This window comes from Juglans regia, chromosome 16, assembly GCF_001411555.2.
Source record: "Juglans regia cultivar Chandler chromosome 16, Walnut 2.0, whole genome shotgun sequence".
In the NCBI taxonomy this organism is placed as follows: Eukaryota; Viridiplantae; Streptophyta; class Magnoliopsida; order Fagales; family Juglandaceae; genus Juglans; species Juglans regia.
The window spans coordinates 5,542,374-5,562,430 of NC_049916.1; the positions used below are offsets into that span (position 1 = coordinate 5,542,374).

General features: G+C 38.2%; 2 protein-coding genes across 2 annotated transcripts in view; both read right to left on the reverse strand.

The window, feature by feature from the left end:
- Nucleotides 1-897: 897 nt before the first annotated feature.
- On the reverse strand, nt 898-2,563 carry LOC108980636 (benzyl alcohol O-benzoyltransferase-like). The gene is made up of 2 exons (XM_018951629.2): nt 2,045-2,563; nt 898-1,954 (listed from the first exon to the last, which is right to left on the reverse strand). The coding sequence occupies exons 1-2, from the start codon at nt 2,489-2,491 to the stop codon at nt 1,016-1,018; spliced, it is 1,386 nt and encodes a 461-aa protein (XP_018807174.1). The 5' UTR covers nt 2,492-2,563; the 3' UTR covers nt 898-1,015.
- The window catches only part of LOC109007491 (benzyl alcohol O-benzoyltransferase-like), a 28,716-nt gene continuing 9,556 nt past the window's right edge, over nt 898-20,057 (reverse strand). Inside the window, exon 3 of the mRNA XM_035686443.1 lies at nt 898-1,013. The gene's annotated coding sequence lies outside the window, so the exon portion shown is untranslated. The remainder of the gene's footprint in view (nt 1,014-20,057) is intronic.

Consider the following 20,057-nt stretch of genomic DNA (forward strand, 5'->3'; position numbering starts at 1 on the left):
AGCAAGGTGGGGGAAAAAAGATTGGGGGGAAATTTTGATTCCGTTTTGTGTTTTGGCACCCGCACATAGTGTTACGACGCAAATTACATCGTTGCAACAGAATAAAAAATATACCGGCGAAAAATATTGACGTTATTACATACATAATCGCTGCAAAAAACGGAATAAATAAGTCAGCTTGTAGAATTCGGCACAGGTGTTAAAAACTTGCGGCGATTCCAAACTTGCTGCGAAAAAGTAACATTAGCGGCGATTTTTTTTGTAGCGATTATAAAATCGCCGGTAAAAAGGACTTTTCTTGTTTCCAATATTCACTTGGAGAGATGTGTGGTCTAGATGATGCCACATTATGTGTACAAAATGAATGCTCCTAATAATGACTTCTATTTATATTTATTCTAAATTAAAACTTACCACACTTGCCACATAGAATTTGTTGTCCTTTTTGCAGGATTTATTGGGTTTAGAAAACATGGGTTTGGGAGAACAAAAAGTCAAATGCTTCATAACCTAGTGTTATTCAATCTAAATTATTTTCTCTCGAAATTCTTTTTCTCACTTTGTTTCAATCCGATGAATCAAGTCAAGCTTTCGAAATGGATTTGGCATTTTTCAAACTTTTGGTTCTAGTCTGATGAACCAAGTCACACAGTCCATTCTTCTTTCTGGCTTTCAGTCCTTTCTTCATTCATTTTGAGTTTCAGTCCGATGTACAATATCACACAATCTTTCTTTCTTCTTTTTGGATTTCAGTTCTTCTTCCTTCCTTCTGAATTCCAGTCCGATGGTCTTCTCGGTTTCTCGATTTTCATTTCATTCTATCGATATTCTCGCCAATTTGTGCTTTTAATTTTATATGATTTTAAAAGAAATCAAACCTACTTTCGGTATGTATTCTAGGTAAAGACTAGGATTTTCATGATAAAATGGGGAATGTTACACAAGATATTTTGAATTTTACCTTTTATTCGAACGACTTCCCTTCTTACCGCCGTACGTTGATCATGAGTTGGGTTTACAGTTTAGACGCATTAAAAGTGGATTTCTTGCCACTCTCCGGCATGTTTTTCAGAAAGAAATCCAACTCCTTGACGAATATTTCCATTGCTGGGGCGGGCAAGCAAACTCCCACGGCTACCCCTTCCTCTCCCTTACTGTTCTTACAAGGAATATAGAAGCTTCCCGTTCTAGGAATACTTCTTACAAAACATTCGGCTGGTCCACCATAAGCTGCTTTGCCCCACCCAAAGTCTACCTTTCCAAACCCGGCACGTGTCACATCCGACACAAGGAATGATCCCACCACCGTTAGGACTGGCCTGCCTCTGATCACCATTAGATCTGCCACCGACCGCATATACTCCTCGTTCACTTCTTTTTTTGCCTTCCTCACCAAATCCAAAGCATAACCCAAATTAGTGTTCTCGCAGAGCTTTCCGGCAGTCGTGACTGCTGCTGGGTACGCAAAAACGTTGCCGTAGTAACCGCTCGGTAACGGAGGATTGAACTTGCCACGCGCGTTGACGAGGGACATCATGCGCACCTCGTTGTTGCGGTCGAACTGGAGTGCGATGGTGCGGCATCGCCAAAGGCATGCCATGATCACCTCAAAGGTGGTGGACTGGCTCAGGTGATGCGGCACAAACCTACGGATGGCAGATACCTCGGTACGGCCGAAAAAGAAGGAGCGGCAAGCCATGTCCTCGAGCGGGGTGATGGTGCCAGTACCCTTGGTGTCGATCACCTCGTCGTACTCGCGGTGCGTGCATGTCAAGCATGTTGGGTCCCTCGCATTTAAGAGATGTCTCTGCCATACGGGTAAGACGGAAGGGGCGCGCTGTCCTCGCGCCACCTCGCCCACGGCTGTCATGAACTGGACCAGACCAGCGGCATCGCTCATCGTGTGGTTGAGGCGTAGTGCGAAGATGAACCCGCCGCATTTGAGCCGCGTCACCTGCTAGCAAGTCATGAAGATGCCAAGACATGATCAACTTTAGGGGGGGAAAACTAAAAAAATTCACGAGTTCCTTAGCAGAATCCCTACCTGAATAAGCAGTAATGGGCAATGAAGAACCCCTCCAGAGCCTGGAAGGTCAAAAAGAAGCTCCTCCAAGCACGGGAATGGAGGTCGAAGAGCATCACCAAACTGCTCAAGTGTAAAATCGGCATCTGCCTCGATGAATACGACACCCTCACTAGTGCATTCTACTACAAGTTTCCTTCCAGGCCATTCTCTAAGCCTACCTGCAAATGGGTAGTAAAACACAAGTGCTTGAGCAAGTGCCTCTCTGATGACTTTCACAGGGTCTCTCCCTTGCATCGAGGGATCGTGTCTATAAAATTGTATCACCGGGACATGAAATCGTAAAGACTCTTGATCGTCGATATCAGAAAGTTGTTTGAACTCGTGGGGTGTGGGCTTAGCTGGAGCAATTAACTCGGGCTTGCTTCTACGTACTGTGAATACCAGAGACTGAGTTGGTGCGGCCATGGCAAGAAAATGGTTCTTAGAGAGTTAGGGAAAGTTTGGTTTTTTAAGACATGACTGTAATATGTGCACTGATCCGTGCCATAAATCGTTCTTCGAAGTTGCTATTTATTTAGAAGAGGTGAAAGCTTGGCCGTGCAACTTGTCGGCAATTGTGTATCACGTGTTTCGTCTCAAAGATAATCCGCGTGACGTTCATGAACTGCCAACCATTTTTAACCACGAAAAAACAAACGTGCATGATATTGTCATGAAAACATAATACTCACCGACTTAACATCAGTACGTACTATATATAATTATTTTTATTTTATTTTATTTTTATCTTACCAAATATGTAATATATAAATAATAAGTAAAAGAATTTAATTAATTTTAAAAAAATAAAACCAAAAAAATTACAAAAATTAAAAAAAAAATTACAAAAATTAAAAATAACTGTGACGTGTGTTGTGTGAGGATGATGAGTATCAATACTCATATTTCATCTGAACGATAATTTACTCCGACTTTGTCAGAGGTCGAATCTGACCTCCTAATCTAACTTATCGGAGCAGAGTCGTTGTATTTTAGACTTTTTTTTAGGTTTTATTTTAATTTCATATTTAGCTCACTTTTTAAAAAAGAATTTTTGTGTTGACTTTCAAATTTTATTTTTTTTCAAAAATTACAATAAAATAAATAATTCAATAATTAGTAATTCATATATAATATATACTGCCGCTATAAAAAAAATTACAATCTAAAAATAAATAATATCCATCATCTATACCCAAAATCATCCACATCCAAATCGTCCATCATTAACGCCCAAAATCAACCATATCCAAAAACATCCACACCCATCCTAATAATATTTCTTTTCAAGTACAATTACAATAGACATTTTCTAAATTTCAATTCGACAGAAAAAAAAATCACAACATCAACAAAACAAATTTTTTTGCCAACCAAATTAAAAGTTTCAAACAACAACAAATGTTTCCAACAAATAAACGAAAATAAATTAAATATTTCTTCCAACAATCAAGTTGTACCTAAAAGGAAAGAACACAAGATTACCAATTAAAAATAATAATAAATTTTAATAAATCTAATTAAATGATTGAAATATGAGTAGTACTAACTTGAAGAGAAAAGATCAGAAATATAGGCATATGAGTAAATGATAGAAAGTATAATAATCATCTGTGGGACCAAACTCTCGATCAATTACTTTCAAGAAGCAGCACCTTGAAAACGTGGAAATTAAAGCTGGGCCTTGGAGGTCCTAGCTAGAGATCTATCTAAACCATGCATGATGCACCAGCACAAATTATTAACGTCCTTTTATACTGCACGTGTCATAGTTCTTGCCACTATCACGTTGATCATAATTTAAAAGTGGTAAATATGAAGAAAATTAGGAGAATATATCATGATAAGCGTCAATTAATGACCACATACATTACATGACGTGATCTTTATACTCATTCATATTAATACATGCCAAAAGCTCAAATAATAAATATTAGCTCAAATAGAAGCTGGACCTACATGCCAAATCCGAAAATGTAGTGAAATCTACTAAGATTAATTTTAACTAAAATAGCTAGGCAGCTTATAATTAATACGCAAAACATCTCTACTAATAATCCATATGATTTTCCAGATCATACTTTCTTAGTATAACATATCACAACCATATCACAAAAAATATATCACAACTAAACACACAAAAACCACGATAAGAATCTACCCATTTTCAATATTGACAAAGCATCTAGCCCAGTCTACACAGATTCACAAAGCATCTGCCCATCTACACAAATTCACAATATTTCAAAAAATTCACCCTGGTACCGTGATGGCACACCACGAAATTATCAACACAAGACTTAGTTCTTATAGCTTCGTTGAATAGTTAGCATCAAGACTCTGTAAAAGTTTATGTGCAAATCAAAAATCAAAAGAAAAAAGAGATAGAGAGATACAACACGACGGGATCACGGGAGAAGACATATAGACAACGAAGGCAGAAGAGAGAGATAGGGCCATAGGGGCTTTCCAAAAGAGAGAGAGAGAGGTTGTGCGGTGGGACTCTGAGAGAGAGACCGTACGGTCGCTGGTGGGATTTTGAGAGAGAGGCCGTGTGCAAAGGGGTGGGAAGCCGTGCTTATGGTTAGAATTGAAAAGTGAAGAAGAAGTGATGAAAGGTTTCGGGGAAGGGGTGAATACAAAAGCCTTAGGGCTTTAAGTTAGATGTAAAATGACACCGTTTTTTTTCCTAAACCCTAAGGGCTTGATCTAAACCCTAAATCAATTTTAATCTATGTTTTAACCCTAAATGTTTTATTTATAGCTTTTATAATTCTTTTATCACTTAATTTTAATTGTTAGTATTTATTATTAAAAATTATTATTTAACTAGTGTCAAATTACAATATTATTATACTATAGTACTACATGTGATTAACTCAATGTAATATTTTATACTAATTTCTTACGTATAAGTTATTCTTATTGTATTTAATATGCAATTAGTATTATATGCTCATATTATAGTATTTAATTACATGTTGTTCTACTAAAGTATTACATATTATTGTATTAGTTTCTAACTTAATTATATACTAGACTTAGTATTCTATGTTTAATGTTATTATGCTAGTGATTATGCATTAGTATACATGTTATTATACACTAGTTATTATATATTAGTATTACATGTTATTATATATTGGATCATTAGTTATTATACGTTATTATTACATGTTATTATACATTAGTATTACATGTTATCATATTTATACATTAGTAATTTAGTGTTACATAGTAGTAATATTGTAATAGTATGATGTTTACATACACTAAACTATTATTAGTCAATTTAGTATATATATTATACTATAAATATATTATTTTATAATAATTAGTTCATGCTAGTATATTTTTTATTTTAACTAACTATATAAGATATAGTTATATAAAATTTATATGATTAATATAAAGAGAAACAAATATATTTTTATAAAATATGTACAATATCGAAGGTGGAGTCGGAGGAAGTCGGATTGGAGCGGAGTCGGTCCACCTACACCTACACCGTCGACTCCGACTTCCTAGGGGAAAAAAATTCGATTTCGACTCCGACTTGTCGGAGTCAGATTTTCAAATTTTTGCTCAGCTCTATACACATGTATGTTTTTTCCTTAATTTAAATAGATCCTCATGTGGTTGCTATAGCCTCTACGTAGCATGCAGTAGTGAACTGTGAACAAGCCGGCTTGAGGGTAGGGGTAACAAACTAATATTATAGAGGTTGCAATGTAGAACATAACCTATTAATCCAATACAAACACGACACGAAATTATTGAGCTTGAGTTTAATGAAATGGGTTCGTGTAAAAACGAGCTTAGCTATTAATACACGATTTATAAACGGGTTACTAACGGGCCAACCCACTTAACCCGTTAAGATTTTTACTAAAATTTACATTAAATCCTCTTTAAAACCTAAAAACCAAAATACCCTAACCCTAACTGTAATATTGGATTTTAATTTGAATTTGTGTTTTTATTGTTTGGATTGTAATATTGATTTTATTATATTTTAAAACGTGAAAAATATTGTTATTTTTCATTATTACTTAGTTTTTTATTGTGGGAGATATTGTGATTTTACTTTTTATGTAAAATTATTTTATTCATGTCAAATGGATTATTCGGGTCATTCAACCCATTTACATAAAACGACTTGAAATGGGTCGAGTCGGGTCGACCTAGTTCTAAGTAATTAATAATGAGTCAAAACCGACTATGTCATGTCAATTCGTTATTTTAATGGGTCGTGTTGGGGTTTAAAAGAAAATGTTTTATCTTTGAAGATTTTGAGTGTCTTGTTAGGAACAAATCGACCATAAGAATCATGGATAACTTAAGGGGATAAAATTTCCCAAGCCTAGATAACAAGCCTAGCCCATCAAAAGGTCCCCACTAGAAGACAAGAGAAGGAGAGATGAATGAGAGGCAAGGAGGGGACAAAGGAAGAGAATGTGTCAGTAGGAAAGTAAGGAAGAGACAGAAAGGAAAAAGGAAAAAATGGAAAAAAGAGAGGATGTCAGATACACAAGGGAAAATGCGGTCGTTTCTCACCACTACTGAGGGGCAAGCAGAAAGAGGGGTCAGATAAAAGGAAATAGGCAGACGACTCTAGGAGGACTTCAACTTCTTCTTCGGCTTCTTCAACATGAGGAGAAGAATAACAATGACGACATTTTTTACACCAGAAGACAGAGCTTCGATCTCCATTATACAGTGAGGATGAGAGACTATGAGTGATTGTAAAACAAGTATATTATAGTAGACCTCCCTTCACCAAATGCCCATGAACATAGGGAATATACCGAACCATGTAAATATGAGTGCCTCCCTCTCTTTTTCTTCATTTTCATTTATCTTCCATCCACAACCATGGATGTACACCGTATAGCCACACCGGACCACTATCAAGGGCTCCACACCACACAAATTGAAATTCGAGTCGTTCTAGCAGGTCGGGAATGACTCTTTCTCCCCTTCCGATCTATTGTGCAATTTTTTATATATTAACAAAGTCATTGTTGTAATACCTAAATCCTACTATGTAGGTCTTTACGTCATTCATTAATACTTTAAGTTAAATATTTTGAAACAAAGAATTTCATTATGTTATTATTTATTTTAAGATGGGTGTGTCTTTATTTTTTAAAGTGGGTTGTTTTAAGACCTTATAATATTCTCTTTAAGTCATCTACTTTTTATCCAATTAAAAAGTGACCCAAACCTTCTCAACCATAGGATGGGTAGGTGAGAAAATATCCTTCTATGCTTGAATCCCACCGTCCATCCTTTGGCTTGTAAGACAAGCTTTGACTAATCAATTAACTTTTCCCTAAGTGAAACCGTCGGCTTCTTCAACAGGTCACTTGACTCTCATTTCCTCCTATTAGACGTCGGTCCCCAAAGCAATTAAAGGAAATAATTTCCGTAAGCCTTCTTCCTGCGTACGAAAGGTTCTCGGTTTCCACTCACCCGTGCGATCCCTCTCATTCCTTCAAGCTGATCCCTTTCAGTTTGTGAACCCAAGCTTTCCATCAAAGATGCTCAAGGAAATCCACCTCGGAAGTGGATTTTATGCCTTTAAATTCTGGATTTGAAATCTTGGATTTTGGGTTTAACCTAGGGTTCTTTTCTTCGGAAATTTTTGTTGTGTTCCAGCCCCAAATATTTTGGATTCTCTTTCTCTACTCGTTGCCGTGCGTTTCCGTGGCTTCTAAAAGGACCCCAACAGGTATTATAATCCTTCCATGAGTTTCTTGCAAATTGGGAGTTTTCGGATTTTGTGTTAGCCGAGTACTATGTGGTAGTTTCTAGAGACATTCCTCATTTGTTTTCTCATTTGGCTGCTCAACTTGGTAGTAAACAAAAACCTAAATTTTCTGGTTTAAAACCGAGCACCTTGAGTTTGTCTTGCCGTGGGTCATGCCCTGTTTTGGTGAATTCGAGTTGTGTGTATGTCTATGCTCTGTTTTATGGACCCAGCCATGAGTGTGTTCTGTTTCATGGGTCTAGTTGTGCGTGTGTGTGTGTTCTGTTTCTTGGATCTAGCTGTGATTGTGCGTGTATTATGTTTTATGGTCCTAAGCCGTGTGTGTGTATGCCCTGTCGTGGTATGTATTACAACTGAGTGTTCCAAGGCAAATATTGTACCCCTTTTCTTATGTTTTCCTGAGTCCAAGTCATGCTTTACTTTTGTTAAACTCATGTCTTTAATTGTTAATTAATAGAGTTAAAGTTTATGATTTTCAAACATTTTTTTCTCAAGTTATGGCCTAAGTAAGCCATTAAGAGTTTTAAACCTAAACTAGTAAGCTTATTTAGAAACTTTTAAGCTGCCAAGAGTTGTATCTTTTATTAGTATTGGGTTTAGAAATATGTGAGGTTCTTAAATATTAGAAGGAGGATACTAAGGATTGACTTATGCCATGTAAGTAGTTAACGAGTAAGGAAGACGCCTTAATTCCATTTTTGGAATTTAAGGGAGCACGTATGGGTATTGGGTAGCAAAGTTTTTAGTGAAATGAATTTTAATATGTTATTTCCTTTCATTGAATAGGAGTGTAATTTCAAGATTTAAGGACTCTACTTATAAAGCCTCGAGGTAAATAGCTATGACCATGCTCCTTACACACAAAGCTCTCTTATGAAAGAATATCTCTCTCTTTGTACATGTTCTCTTATAAAAGAATAAATGTATATATATATTATGTACAAGCCTTTCTTAGTAGGCCCTGTTAAGTATCCTATTGATTACAATTGTGTGTATGTAAGGTAATGCACCATGAAACTTTTATGCATGCTCTCCCTTAAATAGCTATGCCTTACCTATACGTAACATGACATGAAACACTTTTTAAATAAAAAGCATTCGCATTTGGACTAAAGGAAGATAATGAAAATGTTTAACTAAAAAGAAAGAAAAGAAAAGAACTAAAAGCATGAACGTACGTAATGGCCATATGAATGAAAGGTTACCAAAGAATGGGCAGATGGCAATGCCAGGTAAGTGGTATTGGTAGTGCACACAGTGCTACCCCCCATAAAAGGGGTTCCAACCTGTGGCCGCGGGTAGAATCCGGGTCCAAAAGACCGCTAACCCCAACACACGGGGCGTAATAGTGTGTATTGGCCCAAGAAAGTGAAATATAAAGTAAAGTCATTTCTTAGGAATGTTTAAGCATGAAAAGTACAGTTTATGCATGAAAAGTACTGTTAAGCATGAAACGTACAGTTAAGCATGAAAAGTACAGTTTATGCATGAAAAGTACTGTTAAGTATGAAAGGTACAGTTAAGCATGAAAGTAAAGTTCTACATGAACGGTACGGCTAAGCATGAAGTACAATGATGCATGAAAGTGTAGTTATTCTTTAATTGTTTATGCATGAAAGCATTGTCAAGAATTAGCAAACGTTTATGTATGCATGTTTTCAAAAAGAAAGGATTATGTGATTATTAAGTTAACGGCATGGTGTACTGCTTACTGAGTATTAGACTCAGTTTGTGTTTATATTTTAAACGTCCAGGTATGAACGATAAGGCTGTGGAGCCGGGTACTGCTGAGGAGGGAGGGGCTGATGTTTAGGGTTCCTGGTTGGTTTGACTTTTGAGGACAATTGTTATGTTTTCTGTATGTTTTTATGTGGGGTCCCATGTTGGGACGTTTTGTTCGTTTGACTTTGAAACAATATGCCTTTGGGCAACAGTGTAAATACTATGGTGGGGTGATGGTAACGGCGTAATTTCTATGGTGGGGTGATGGTAACCCCACATAGGAAGGTTAAATGCATTTTTGTATGTGTTATGGGGACTGAGTCCCCTCTTAATTAGAACTAGTATGTTTTGATGATTGGATGATGGACTCTGAGAGTCCTTTACTTAGAATCTTGAACAAATCGTTTATCAAGTGCTTACTCTTAAACTGGAAACGCAGTGTACATGTATGACATGTTCACGTCCATCCCTTTTACCCTAGTAGAAAAAAAATGCATAGTAAAATAGTACTATTAATGATAAGGAAAGAACAGGGAAATTGTCGTGACCACGTCCCGGTCATAGGATTGGGGCGGGGTTATGACATGGAGAGACCACGTGAATTGAGGCAACACACACATTGAATGACGTGGGAAGGTTGCCTCGAGAAGCCCAATCAGTGCAAGACTGCACAGACATGGGTGATCATGCTGGCTACGTAAAGAGCACTGGTCAATGAACGGCTCGAGATGTGGGGAGATGCGCCCCACCCAATCCAACCGTTGGAGATGTGGGAACAACAAAAATTGAGGTGACGCCCCCATTGAATGATGTGCGTATGTGACCTCGAGAAGATCTCGGTGAAGGGCTGCGCAAGCATGGGAAGCCACATCAGGCACGTGTGGAATGTGGGCCAGTGCACGGCCCGAGACGAGGAAGACACCTCCCGAATTCAATAGAAGCCTAAGTGCCCTCACGCATTCATGATGCGAAAAGACAAGGATGTTTTAAATACCCACCACACAAGTGTACTAGGAACTCGCGGGATACTGTGAGGGGAGTATTTCCCAGGGTCAAGCCTTAGAGTAGGACCGACCCACAAGGTCTGAGGTTAAGGCCTGGGCTGGGCCAAATCAGCCCAAAAGGCCTAAGAAGAGGAGCGATTGAGCAAAGCATGCTGACAAAAGGACGGGAGGCAGGACAGTCTGACACCACTACTGGCCAACATTCAAGGACATCCCCTGTCCCTAAACCTTGGCATCCGGATAGGATAGGGGGATGGATAATATGAACCCCAAGGAATGGAATCTCTTGAACCTACAATCAATTTGAAAACTCACCCAAGAAAGCTAAAATCAAGCCAATGGAAAATTTAGATCCGTTGAAGAACTTGTCTCAAGAACCTAAATTATAAGGAAGAACGCCACAAAGGTTGTGATTTCCCTTTTATAAGTTCAAAAGTTTATTCAAGAACAAGAGGAGATGAGGGAAGGAAAGCATTTGGAACTAATAGATCCTCCTCTTTCGTGGAAAGGTGGAGTTTTCTCTCTACTGTTCTCTGAACGTAGAGGCCCCCTCTTGGACTTTGTCTGAAGAGAGTTTCGGTCGTGGGATCCCTTGAAGTAAAGCATAGTGTTACGGTATGGCTGAAGATTTGTCTAACCTTTACAAAGGTTTGAGACTTACTGAAGAAGAGAAGGAGGAAGTCATCATTCCAAATGAGGAAGTTCTTAACTCTATAGCAAAAAGTAGGAATTATCTGGCTGCTCTCATTGTTGCAGAGAAGGAAATGAATAGAGGAGCGTTTCGAAATACCATGAGTAAAGCTTGGAAAGTAGAAGGTCAGGTTTCCTTCAAACATCTTGGAACCAACAGGTTTTTGATCGAGCTCCAGAATCACATGGAAAAGGAACGTATACTTTCGGGAAGACCTTGGTCGTTTGACAGGGCCTTGGTTTGCTTGTTTGATTGTGAAGGCTGTGTGGCTCCAAAGGACATAGAGTTTAAGGAGGAACCATTCTGGATTCAGCTTCACGACCTGCCTTTTGCAGGAATGAACAAAACCATGGGTGAAAAGGTTGGTACAGCGGTTGGAACTGTTTTATCAGTTGATGTGGATGCTAGTGGTATGGCCTGGGGCCATTTTCTTAGAGTTAGAGTCTTACTCGATATTTGTAAGCCTCTCACTCGGGGCAAGTTCATTAACATGGGAGGAAAACGATTTTGGATTCCATTTAAGTATGAGAGACTCCCATTATTCTGCTTTCAGTGTGGTGCCATTAAACATACGGGTTTGTCTTGTCCTAATCCTTCTCGGGGGGATATTGCTAGTGAAGGCTCAATACCTCAGTTTGGCTCTTGGTTGCGAGCTAGCACACAGCTGAGGAACTCTCCAATACTCAGTAAGAGAGATGGTGAATGTGAAAACACAGGGAGTTGGCGCCAAAACAAGAGTGAAGGCAGCAGATATGAAGATGATGGGATGGGTCAAAACGTCACTAGCAGTCCCAAAGTAGGCACTGACCAAGCTGACCTTGGGAGCTCTAACAACCACCAACCTTTGGGACCTCTACACGAAAAGGGCAACTGGGACAATACAAAAGTCCATTTTGTCCCTTCTATCCAGGTAAACTCTGATAGCTTTGAGAACTCCCACTTGGCTAGTATGCTTCCTAAGGACACTTTGGCCTTAAAAGGTGTCATACCCATCCTGGATCCCTCCCTATATCACACTGATCTAGATACATCGTTCCCTACTAGAGACTTGACTCAGGGTAGCTCACATTCTCAGAACTCTACTGTTAAAACTGCTACTGCTATTGGTATTAAAAGAAAGTGGAAAAGGAGGAGAGAGATGAGACCTAGAGGTAACCAAAGCCTAATTGATACGGTTATGGGTGAATCTAGTGACCCTATAGTAAGGAAAAGGCTTGATGCAGGAACTCAGGGGATTATCATGACAAGAAAGAGAGCTAAACAAGCTCAGTTGGCAGTGGCTGGCTTCTAGCCCTGCCAAGCCCCATGAAACACTTAGCATGGAACTGCCGAGGGCATGGAAACCCTCGGACAGTTCGTGAGCTCCACCTCATGGTGAAGGAAAAGTGCCCGGATGTTGTATTCCTATGTGAAACAAAATGTAGAAGAAAAAAAATAGAACTTATCCGAGACAGACTTAGATTCGACCATTGCTTTTCTGTTGACAGTATTGGAAGGAGTGGGGGTATTGCCATTTTTTGGAGAGGAGATATTGAAGCTGAACTATATACATATTCTCATCATCATATCTCCATCTCTTCATCTTCTAACATCCCAAGCAAGAAGTGGACTGTAACAGGCTTTTATGGACATCCTTCTGTTGCTAAAAGAAGTTTTAGTTGGGATCTTCTTAGGCTGATCCATTCCAGAATTCATAACCCCTGGTTATGTATGGGGGACTTTAACGAGGTTATGTTCCAAGAGGAGTACTTTGGCTCCAACATACACCCCTTTAAGCAAATGCAAGATTTTAGACTGGCCTTATCAGACTGTGGACTTATGGATATTGGTTTTGAAGGATCAAAATTTACTTGGTGCAATAAAAGGGAGGGGATTGAATTCACTAAATGTCGATTGGATAGAGCCCTAGCCAATGTTGAATGGCTTAACCTCTTTTACTCTAATCAGGTCCTAGTTCTTCCAGTACAATGCTCTGACCACAACCCCTTGTTTATTCATTGCTTAAACTTTGCTCAAGATGAATCCTCTAATCACAGAATATTTAGATATGAAGTGGCATGGGGTAAAAGAGAATGGTGCACTGAACTTATTAAAGCTACCTGGATACAGAAACCACATCAGGCTTCCAAGCTTGATGTTACTCGAGGTGGATTGAAGGCATGCAGGGATAAGCTCAAGATTTGGAGCAAGGAGGCATTTAGACAGCAGAAGAGGCTTCTAAACTACAAGAGAGAACAGTTGAGAATTTTACAAGAGTCCAATTCTGGCCAGTTTAATAGCCAAATCAATGTTCTTCAGAATGAGATAGATGGGTACCTCGAAGAAGAAGATCTGAAATGGAGGCAAAGAGCTAAACAAAGGTGGCTTAAGGATGGAGACAGGAACACTAAATACTTCCATAAGTGTGCATCTCAAAGGAAACAGGTGAACAGAATCAAACATATCAAAAATGGTAATGGAAGTGTGACCTTCAATAAGGAAGAGATTGCAAGGACCTTTCAAGAATATTACCAAAGCCTTTTCTCTTCCTCTAAACCAAGCAACATCGAGGCAGCCTTGAATAATTTCCCTCCCTCAGTCACTACAAAAATGAATTGCTCCCTTGCTAGCCCTTTCTCTGAACAGGAAGTGGAATTTGCAATTAAGAACATGAATCCCCTCGGATCACCTGGTCCAGATGGATTTTCAGCTGCTTTTTACCATCAACACTGGTCCTCAATAGGCAAGGAAGTGACAGCTGCATTCTTAGAAGTGCTACAAACCAGACAGGGCTTTAAAGATATTAATCAAACCTTTATATCCTTGATCCCCAAGAAGAAGTGCCTACAATCTGCTTTAGATTACAGACCAATCAGTCTCTGCAATGTCTTCTACAAAATCATCTCTAAAGTAATAGCAAACAGACTCAAACTTATTTTACCTAATCTCATTTCACTCACCCAAAGTGCATTTGTGTCAGAAAGATTGATCTCAGATAATGTAATTGTTGCATATGAGCTGCTGCATTCCATGCAATCAAGGCTAAAAGGGAAGCATAATGGCTATATGGCCCTTAAGCTCGATATGAGCAAAGCATATGATCGAGTGGAATGAGACTTTTTGAGTAAAATTATGAGGAAAATGGGCTTTGAGAGTGAATAGGTAGACTTGGTGATGCAGTGTGTTAACACTGTCAACTACTCTATCCTTGTTAATGGTGTACCCCAAGCAAAATTTACTCCTTCCAGAGGCATTAGGTAGGGAGATCCTCTATCTCCCTACCTATTCATCATCTGTTCTGAGTTCCTCAACCATAGCTTAAATCAAGCTGAGATGCAGGGAATTATCTCTGGGATTCCAGCTGCTCGAGGATCCTTTCATGTGAACCACCTTTTCTTTGCAGATAACAGCATGGTATTTTGCAGATCTAATCCAGATGAATGGTGTAGACTACAACAGGTATTAAGCAGCTATGAAAAAGTTTCGGGTCAGAGACTTAACCTTGAAAAAACCTCCATCTTTTTCAGCAGGAACACCAAAGTTGAGGTCCAACAAGCCATTCTTCAACAGTCAAGAATCAAAGCTTCAGGATCCTTTGATAAATATTTGGGGTTACCATCATATGTGGGAAGGAACAGAACAAAGGCCTTTCATTCAATACTTGACAGGGTCAAAGCCAAGATGACTAATTGGAAGAGCAACCTGCTGTCCCAAGCTGGGAAGGAGACCCTCCTTAAATCTGTGCTGCAATCAATCCCAACATATAGTATGGGGATCTTCAAACTTCCTAAAACAATTCTTAGAAGACTCAATCAGCTCCTACAATCCTTCTGGTGGGGTCAAAGCAACCATAGGTCCAAAATACATTGGTTGAGCTGACAGAAACTAGGGAAATCCAAGCAGAAGGGGGGTTTGGGATTTAGGGACTTTGAACATTTTAATTTAGCTTTACTGGCAAAACAAGGTTGGAGGATCATTCAGAACCCTCAATCCCTTGCAGCTCAGGTTCTCAAAGCTAAATACTTCCCTACCTCGGATTTTCTATTGGCCAAATCAAGACCTCAAGATTCCTATGTGTGGAAGAGCTTCCTTCTAGCCAGACCAGTAATTAAGGCAGGTTTGATTTGGAAAGTTGGTGATGGAAGAAAAAATCAAAATTTGGCAGGATCAATGGCTGCCATGCCCATCTAGTTTTAAAGTGCAATCTCTTGTCCATATTCTAGAGGCTGAAGCCCAAGTTGCTGAGCTCATTAACCCAGTTACCATGCAATGGGATCTATCTCTCATTTATAACATATTCTCTGTCTCTGAAGCAAAACTAATTAGCCAGATCCCTATTAGCCCTTGCAGGAGTCAAGATATGCTGACATGGAGGTGCTCGAGCAATGGGAAATTTTCTGTAAGGAGTGCTTATCACCTTCAAGGCTCTTTGATAGAAGACAAAGTGGGGCAATCTTCAACTCAAAGTTCAAGCTCGAGATTTTGGAACAAAGTTTGGGGTATCCAAGCACCTCAAGCAATAAAATCCTTCCTCCGGAGAGCTGCTTGTGAGTCCCTTCCCACTAAGCTGAATTTGCATAAAAGAAAGATAGTAGATTCACCTCTCTGTCCAATCTGCTCTTTGAACCCAGAATCAGTCTCTCATGCTATTTGGTCTTGCAGTGCTTCAATGGATGTATGGTCTATGAGCTCAAAAAGAATTCAGAAATCAAGCCTGCATGAAGGATCCTTTAAAGATATTCTAACATTTTTAATGGATCACTTTTCTCCATTGAAAATCATAGAATTTGCTATTACTGCAAAAACCATTTGGAGTAGGAGGAATAATTGGCTCTTTGAACAGCAATTCCAATCCCCTTATCAGGTGTCAAAACTTATTCAAACAGAACTGAGTTCTATTAAATTGTGGATTGAGAATGGTACTAAACAGAAAGTAACCCAAGCTGCTAGAGTTAACAGATGGATTGCTCCCCCATTAGATATGTTCAAAGCCAACTGGGATGCTGCCATTGATAAAATCAATTCCAGGGTGGGGATTGGTGTAATTGTTAGGAACTCAGAAGGAGCTGTTATGGCATCCTTATGTTCTTCGATGGACCTGATCCCGGATCCACTTCTTGGTGAGGCCATAGCAGCTCGAAGAGCCTCTTCCTTCTGTGCAGATCTGGGTTTTCAGCATGTAATACTCGAAGGTGACTCCTTGTTGGTGGTGAAGGCAATCCAAAACAAAGAAGATAGTTGGAGTGATTCTGGCCTTGTTATTAGAGATATTAAGATTTTGCTTTCTAAGTTCCTCTCTTGGTCTGTCTTACATGTCCATAGGAAAGTTAATGTAATTGCACATCACTTGGCAAAATTTGCTCTTAGCTACCAAGAGGATTGCATAATGATTGAGAACTGTCCCCCCTATATCAAGCAACTACTATGATGAATGAAATAGTTTACTTTCAAAAAAAAAAAAGAACAAGAGGAGATAAACTCAACTCACAATGAATAAATTTATCAAATTTCATAAACTCCTAAAAATGAGGCTACCAAGAGTATGTAAACCAAAACCTAATTGAAACCCTAGCCAAAATAAATCTCTATCTTCCAAAAATTGAGTGAATAGTACCACAACTATAATACTCGGCTATAGTAACTTACATATCTCAATCCTCCAAAAACCCTAAGTTAACATAAAATCTTTTCACAAAATACCCTTTGGCGAAATATAGGGCCTTCCCAAAAGAAACCCTAGCTGAAATTAAAACAACCCCTAAACTACCCTTAAAAACTTCTCTTGAAACCTTAGTTCATAAAACATAAAACATATGTGAGCCAAACATCCTCAAGCCCCATTATTCTAGACTAATTCCTATAACTAATAAAATAAGCCGTTTTAATAAATTAAATAAGGTCCAAATAATAACTCTAGCTCATGTCTTCCGTAGCTTGTATTCGGTAAATCAAAACTGGATCTTCTTCTCCGAAGCCTAGCTTAAGTGTTGGAGTCTTGCTAGCTTCATCCCAAATGGATTGCACCAATTCTTGCATTGCCTCCTTAATCTTCTTGGCTCTTGACCTTGTAATTGGCTCATCTAGAACTTACAAAGGATATTTAAGACTAGGTCCATCTTGGTGCTCATCAATGGATGTACTTGCCCTACACCATGCCGCATTAATGAAACGGAGGCGAGCACGCCATGACAGGTAGCCACGCTGCATTTAATGCATCTTAGGGCTCGGCATGCCACGACATGCCTCCTTGGGTGTCAGTGATAGTTGTAATCAAGTCTGACAAGTCTGTAGCATAACAGGAAAGTGGCAGGGACACCCAACTCCCATAGTAGACTGCACAACCACAACCTCCACCTTGGGGACCAATCCAGCAAAGTATAAATACCCGTTCCCTCTGCCAGGGAAGGGGTTCACACTCTTTAATACTTCAACTCTTATTCTCCTTGACTGAATATTTCTCTCCTTTCCAACCACTAACTTAAGCATCAGAGGTATAATGGCCCCCGAGCCCCTCATTCCCTATCTCAACAGGAACCAAGTCCCGATCTCAATAGCGCGGAGTTACCGAGGCCGCGAAACACGACATCAACAACATGTTTGCCTAGTTGAGTGAAACAGATCATTATACAAAGATAATTTGGGTTTTTTTTACAAAAAAATTGTTCAACGAATAAGTTCATGCCTAGAAACAAAAAAAAAAATGGCAAATATATTTGGATAATGATAGGTTACTGAAGTATAATATTTACATGTTTGGATACATTAGAAAATAAAAATATTAGTTCAAAATACACTATAGTTTAATACAAGTTGTGGAGTAGAGTAACATAGACAAATTAAAGTCCTGGTTTTTTTTTTTTTCAAAAGTAGAATACATAATGCAAATGTTTTTTAGTACATGAAAATACTGGTTGGCTGGTTTGTGGGATAATTGATCATTTTGTGTCATCTTGTTTGGGATCAATTGAGAGGACATTGAAATTTTTGTGCCGCTATTGCTTGAGTCAATCAGGGCCTACACCAAGTTAAATCATCTATTGTTTTTGTGAAGTCTGTGCTGCAATGTTCTCCAAATATGGTAAATGTTCCTGCATGATAGGAATTTGACAGTTCTGTATGATTAATAGAAAAGTAAAGAATCTATATGGAAAAAATTCAAAGTATTGTAAATTAATACAAATTTTGTAATGCAATGCTTGTAGTTTGATTATTATGCATGTTGTATATGAAAATAGCATTTCTTCAAGAGAAAGTGATCAAGAAGAGAGTGATTAAATAGACTGTTTTTGCTAAAAAAAATTCTTATAAAAGGAAGAGATTGTATGATTCGAATGAGATTGAAATTCTTATCTCAATCCTGCGATCAATATTAAAAAAATACAACTGAAGTGGTGATTCAATACATATACTAAAATGCCACAACAAACAAAAGGTCCAACGTCAGTTTTGAAACATTGACTCTACGTCGTGAGCAATGATCTGTAGCGGATTCGATCTTTTACCTCTTGAAAATATTAATGTCTAAAGGGAAAAAAATATAACAAAAAAAATTAAAGAATCACCTGAATTAGGTCATTTAGAGCCAAAAATAGGGCAACAAATAATGGTTTCTTGTAAGATTTTCGTTATGAAATTAAGAATATCATTAGTTACACACACACATGTATTATCTCCAAGTTTATAATTTTTTTAAATTTTCACACAAAATAAAATAAATAATTCAACTTTTTTAAATTTCAAAACAAAAATAATATTAAATAAATATTCTTACAATATTTTATTCAACTTTTAACTTTAATCTCAACTCATCTCATCTCATCTGCATCTGCAAAAACAAACAAGGGTTCACTGCAGAGTTCTTGTATATTTTTTGTGGGTTTTAAGACCAATTCCTTGTACTGAATCTTTTTCAATTTTTATTATAAGAAGGGTTCACTGCAGAGCAACAATCGACGTTCATGGATGTGATACGGAAACATTTCAAGCAACATAAGAGGGTTTTATGTCTCTAGTTAACAAAAAATGGCCATTGAAGCCACAAATTGCGCAACAAAATATAAAGCATAGCAGCAAGCATAATAGAATCCACAAACTTGAGAAGCCGAATGTCTTCAAAATCCACCAATCCAACAACGTGAAAAAACTCAGAGAAATTAATCAGCACACTTTCGGATGTAAATATAACTTCAAAGAAAAATTCTAAAAGTAACGCTCAGATCCACAACCAACAAATTGCAACAAAATATAAAGCATACCACCAAGAAGATGAAAACCCAGAAACGCGAGACGCCGAATGTGATCTTCAACTAGCAAAACCTAAAAGCAACAACCCGAAAAATTCAGAAAAAATAATCACTTAACAAAAGGATGAAATACACGATAAACACTTAACAAAAGGATAAAAGCGGCATAACAAAAAAACGTATGAACAAAAATTACTGTTCATCATTGTTGATAAGCGATAGACGCTTTTTATCATAGAATAGATATATATATATATATATACACACACACATATAAGAAATAGAGAGTCATTGCTTTTGGATTGTATACTATAAACATAGGAGTACGACTATGCAACAACCCTACACTGCACTCTTATCAATTTTTCTTTTCTTCGGTCATTTTCCCATTTCTCAAGAATTCCGTTTCTCCATCCACGTCTATTTCTCCTAGAAAGGTCCCCACTCTCTTAGCCTCTCTCCTTGAGATTCAGGTTGGGAGAAGTTTTTTTTCCATAGACAAAGGAGAATGGCAAGAAGAAAGTTGGGAGCTGCAAATCGTGTTGTGACGCCCAAACCGGATTCACCACGTCATAGTGTA